This window comes from Sinocyclocheilus anshuiensis, unplaced genomic scaffold (genome assembly GCF_001515605.1).
Source record: "Sinocyclocheilus anshuiensis isolate Anshui unplaced genomic scaffold, SAMN03320099.WGS_v1.1 scaffold1318, whole genome shotgun sequence".
Lineage (NCBI taxonomy): Eukaryota > Metazoa > Chordata > Actinopteri > Cypriniformes > Cyprinidae > Sinocyclocheilus > Sinocyclocheilus anshuiensis.
This window is the reverse complement of record NW_015557160.1, coordinates 501,522-507,304: the sequence shown is the minus strand read 5'-3', so window position 1 is coordinate 507,304 and position 5,783 is coordinate 501,522. Positions and strand designations below refer to the sequence as shown.

At 37.7% G+C, this 5,783-nt stretch overlaps 1 protein-coding gene across 6 annotated transcripts in view; it reads left to right on the top strand.

Annotated features, from left to right (window-relative positions):
• Nucleotides 1-3,733, top strand: part of LOC107678301 (GRAM domain-containing protein 4-like) — a 29,655-nt gene extending 25,922 nt beyond the window's left edge. For 5 of the 6 annotated variants that reach the window (XM_016473524.1, XM_016473519.1, XM_016473518.1 and 2 more), the window contains 5 exons: nt 965-1,115; nt 1,205-1,298; nt 1,535-1,625; nt 1,713-1,781; nt 2,842-3,733. In XM_016473524.1, coding sequence (XP_016329010.1) covers nt 965-1,115; nt 1,205-1,298; nt 1,535-1,625; nt 1,713-1,781; nt 2,842-2,985 — 549 coding nt within the window. In that variant the 3' untranslated portion in view covers nt 2,986-3,733. The remainder of the gene's footprint in view (nt 1-964; nt 1,116-1,204; nt 1,299-1,534; nt 1,626-1,712; nt 1,782-2,841) is intronic. The other variant, XM_016473521.1, reaches the window with a different exon arrangement.
• The last annotated feature ends 2,050 nt before the right edge of the window (nt 3,734-5,783 follow it).

The following is a 5,783-nucleotide window of genomic DNA, read 5'->3' as shown; positions in this document are numbered from 1 at the left end:
CGAAAGCAGCGGAGCTTTTATTATGCCACAGTCGACCGCTTCCGCTCCTTCCGGTCGTGCGTATGTGGGGAAAAATAGCAGCGCTGTTTTATCATACTAGAAAAAATTTTAAAAGTTCTGTTATAATGCTACTCTGTGCGGTCGTCAGCGGTCTATTAAAACGCACAACATATTAAAGCGTCTTTGGTGTTTCCATGTTTTCTACAAAACAAAACTGGAAATCGAGGGTGTATGACGTCATTGGCAGGCGACACAATGACACTATGGACACGGTCCGTGTCACTAGTTAAAATTGCTTATTTCTCTGGATTTATACATTCTTCGAAACATTTGGGATAATGTAAGTACACAAGTCAGCAAAATATATAACACTGTTCTAGTGGTTTTTGGATATTTTAATAATCTAGAAAAAAAATCTTACATATTGTGCCTATAAAAGTGCCCATAGTTAATAGAAATGCCCATAAATCTTTCTCAAATTGCATCTGTCTTGTTCAGCCCCAAACTTCTAACACATATCTTGATAATGTGTTGGTGAGTGGTAATATCTATGATAAGTGGCTGTTTAACTCCGGCTTTGAGCTTTGCACTGGTCCTCAGCACCCTCCAGGCATCCCTTGCTAGTTGCTACTGTTTGGCATCCAACCCAGAGAACTGAATCTGGCACCAGCTGATCTCAGGAATCCACATGCAGCTGAGCCACTGACCATCATTCACTTTGCTAGGACACCACTGCTGCTTGGCTCAATAACATACACTGGTTTAATGACGATTGACAAGCTTCCCCCACATGGGTGCTGCTGTTGGGGCCCTCAAGTGCCGATCTAGGATCAATTCTGTTCTTTATCTTGTTAGGCGTTAAAGGATGGCATTGATCCTTCACCAGCACACAGGAACCTTGCAGTTCTGGGGCTTTACTTGCACATCCTGCTCCTAAATCAATCGTTTCACGTGTTTCTCACAGCAGATCCAGCCGGTGGTGGCGCGCAGTAATCAGTCGGCTGGGATGTCATGTGGGATTGGCCGTGAGGAGGAAAGCGGACGGGCCTACAGCACCAAAAGAGGTCCTTTTCATGAAGTCTTCAGCTTGTCAGAGAATGAGCGCCCCCTGCCAGGTTGGAAGAGAAACTGCGCTAGCCTTCGAACATTTTCATTTGTATTTGCTGTTGTTTAATTGTAAAAGAATATGTCATTTGATTCACAGTGTGCGAGAATGGATGGAGATGTTGCTTGATCAACAGGGACAGAAAAATGCCAACCGACTACATCCGCAATGGTGTCCTCTATGCCACAGAAAAGTATGCATGTTCAGATGCACCAGAATAGCAGTATTTTTTGTTTGCTGTTTTGCAAATTATTAGTTTTTGGGGCTTTTTCAGAATCAGCAACATTGCATTAAATGGCAATATTTACCAATTGCATTTTCTCCAATCAAAGGTGTAAATGTTTTGTCTTGCTTGAGGCACAAGGCCTATTGGCATTGTTAGGCACAACGCATTCCCTCATGATAAGAGTATGTGTTTTGTGTTCCTAGTTACCTGTGTTTCGAGAGCTCCAGCTCCCGGGCGACATCCTCAAAGAAAAATAAAGTCATCAAGCTCCAAGACATCACAGATATTCAGAAGGTCTTTTATAAATGTTTTATTAATGTTTTTTGACTTATTTTTATTAAATGCTTAGTATCTTACGGGATTCTCCACTCTTGTTAACAGTACAAAGTGTTGTCAGTATTGCCTGGATCTGGGATGGGGATCTCAATTACAACGCCATCCACTTTAAAGGTAAGTCACAGCGTGTGTGTGTATACACACACATATATATACATATAAGAATTTATGCTCATCAAAGCTTCATTAATTGGATAAAACAGCAATATTGGGAAATTATTATGATTTGTAATTGTAATCTGAATTTTCAACAGTCATTACACCAGTCTTCAGTGTCACATGATCCTTCAGAAATCATTCAAATATGCTGCTTGAGAAACTTTTATTATTATCAGTTTTGTGCTGCTTAATACTTTTGTGTAAACTGTGATACGTTTTCAGGATTCTTTGATTACGGTGTTCAAAAGAGCAGCATTTATTTGAAACAGATTTTTTTTGTAACAGTCTTTCACTTTTTAATTATCAACTCTAATCACTTTTCTTAGCAAAAACTAAAGACTGAGTATTTTTGCACACAGGTTTCATTTACTTCATTAAAATAGAAAAGCTACCCATGTAACTTTTTGTTTTCTGTATTCTGACTTTTATGATATAATTATTTACTGGCTCTTGATGTTAGGATGTTAAGTTTTTCAAGGCCGTTTTCACACTTGCTGTGAACCAGAGTTCAATTCCACCCCCTCTTCCTGCCAGGTTTCTTTGCACATTTTATTATATGGCTCCAAATCAAGGTACATTTGTGTCATCAGCACCAGTCCCTCAGTGAGGACTAGCAGCAGCTGTTCACCACTGTAGCTAAAGGAAAAGCAAATATGCTCATTTTTTAGATTGCACACTAACAGAAATAACTGAATGAGGAACTGCATTTATAGCATTAGTTATATAATATGATATGAGACCTAATCAAAGATGTTAATTGTCACATTTAAGATGACATAAAATGATTTTGCTGGATTTCTAATTAGGCACCAAACTGAGTATCATTTACGTGTTCTTTCAGCCAATAGAATCCTTACCGAACCGGATTATATTCATGCCAACTGTGAATCATACTGAGCTGATTGAGTTTTTATGCTAACCTGGTGAACCCAATTCTGATGTCAGACAGACACCATCCAGCACCAAAATCTGTGTGAATGCACACTAACAATTTCGTCACTTGTCTCTTCCACAGCCTCTAGTGTTTGGTGCCATGATTCATCGGGACGAGGCCTTCGATGCCATTCACACTCAGTACATGAAGATCATGAATTCCACAGCAGCTACAACAGTCACAAACCCAGAGACATCGTCTCACCCGGATCAACATATGACATAAGGTAGTCCATAAGGCAGCCATATCCTATACCCCTATATGGAGATGATGGCTTCCAGAAGTTGTCCGCCCCATCTCCAACCCAAAACGATGGAGAAACTGCAAAGAAACTGTTTTTCATATTCTCTTTTAGGTTCTACGTGAGTATTAGGAGGAGTATTTTATATAATGTTCTCTCAAACAGCATACCATAATCTTACACAAGTGTTTGCCAGGATGTGTCTCGTTTTATAAGGTTAGGGGATCATTGTGCTTCTTACTTGTGTGTCAGAACAGGAGCTGGTACTCCTTTGTGTCTCATGGAGGGCTTTGTGTGATCCGTGTGTAGTCAGACCATATAACCGTCTCTGAACTTACCACCATTTTCACTTAATTGCATCACCGCTAGCCTTGCACAAAGAAACACTGCACTTAGTGTTGCTAAGAGCTTTTAGAAGTGATTTAGGAGGGAAAGGAACAAACTCAACAGTCAACAGAAATCCATATGCGCAAAGCAGCTCGTAATTGCCGGCCACATTGTTCCTTTGGGGCGCGCCAACTTTCTCTTCAGTATTTGTGGTACTTGTGTTAACTTATCACATAGATACAACCTCATATTTTAAAGGAGTAGTGCACATAAAAAATTAACATTTTGCGGTTTACTCTCCCTTATGTTGTTTTTTAAACTCATAAAACACCAAAGGAGATATTTAGGCAGAATGTGCAAGCTGCTCTTTTCCTTACAATGAAAGTCAGTTGTTTAAAGGGATAGTTTACCCAAAAATGTTTAAAGGGATAGTTTACCCAAAAATTCTGTGATCATTTATTCACACTCATGTTGTTCCAAACCGGTGTGACTTTCTTCCTTAAGCGAGATGCAAAAGAGATGTTCTTGAAGAGTTTTTAACTCTTTTTGGCCATTCAATGAAAGTCAGTGGGGTTCAAATCAACAGTGGACCCCACTGGCTTTCACTGTATGGACTAAAAACAGTCAGACATGATTTTAAAATACAATCTTTTGTATTCTGCAGAAGAAAGTCATACCGGTTTGGAAATGGCAGAATATTAATTTAAGAAACTCATACTGGTTTGGAACAACGTCAGGGTGCATAAATAATGACAGAATTGTCATTTAATAATTAAAGCACAAAAAATCACCAGTCTTACCCATAAAACGAATGTGCACAAATAAAGGACTGTTCAAACTAAGCAGGGATTAGCTGGTTTTGGTCATATATTCTCATTCCTTGTCATTGAGCCCTGAGATTATTGAAGTATTTAATGCCGTTTTGAATATGTTGGCACTGGTTAGATAAATGTCTTAGTTTACTAATAGTGTATCCCAAAATAAGATGTAATTACTTTAAAGGAACCACAGACTAATTTCTGTAATGGGTGTAGTATGTTAATTTTTCCAAACGTGTGTAGGGGAACTCCAAAACGAACATGCTACATAAAAGTTCTACTTCCAAATAGACTGTTTTACTCATTCATGCATAAGTTTTTTTTTTTTTTTTTACTTTTGACTATGCAGAGTTTAATAGCTCCTTTTGGATTAAAGGAGGTCTTTTCTTTCTTAAGAGAGAAGAGTCATACAGTACGTCTTGGTTTTCTAATTTTTATGCATTTCAAAATGTGCTGTGCTAAATTGCACTTAGACAGTTGCTTTTTTATTTGTTCTCTCAATGTTAAGCCTTTTTTCTCACCTGCCTTATTCTGCCTTATTTTATTTTGTTCTTTAGAGCCATTTGACACTTTAAATTTTTCTTTCTTCAAATCATTTTGAGTCGTTATGTGTCTGTTGGGGTTAGACTCTGAACTCCTTGGATGCTGTTTACCAAGTTTACGAAATAGCACTTTTTGGCTTTCTAAATACCACTTATATAGTAGAAGACCATTTAGTTAGAATAAACATGATGCTAATATTGTCTGTGTAGAAGTATATATTTATAAAACATATGAATTGTGCACCTTGGTTTTATTAATTTCATCTTTTAACATTCACTTCTAAAAACAAATTCCAGTAATTATTGACACTTAAAGTGGAAAAATAGACCACCAATGATTGTCATTTGCCAAATAAATGTGTATTGTTGTTTGTGCTCTGTTTCTGCCCCAGAACAGTTCTGTTTACAGACATTTGTGTTCGACAAAAGGCTATTTTGATCCCTGGACCAATGGGGGCATGAAAATTAGCCTTTTTTGCTTGTGGTGAATGTTGAAAAAGATGGAAAATCATGGATTTTAAATGCCTTGTTAAAACATTTTATTCTTCTATTTTGAATTATAACACATTCTTCATCCACATATGATTATTGTTTCCTGGAAGTTGTTGGTTATAGCATGGAGGGGTGTTGTTGTATTATTTTACTCGGTGTTTCCCTATTCAAGTTGTTTTACGTTTCAGTCAAATATCTGTTTAGTTGGTTGTAACACACGGTTGTCACAATCACATTTGGTACAGCCACCCAACAGCTGTGTTTAGACTTTGCAGAGGAACAACCACTGTAAATTGGAGTCCAGCTACTCTGAGACTTAAGTGAATATCGTGCTGAATGTGACTGGATGTTTGTTTATCAAACATTTGTATTTGCACTGGATGTACATGTCTGGTAAACTCTTTCCTGCTTTCCTCTGAATAGTCTCCGTTGGAGAAGAAATAAACTCTTGAGTTCTTTGTAACCTTTATTGCTTATTTTCTTTTTTTTCTTCTTGTGGACATGCTAAAGCAGTGTTATACAATGAAATGAATGCACAAATTTACACACCATACACAATATATTCCAATATATCAGAGTGCACACAGATAGTGTGATGTTTCA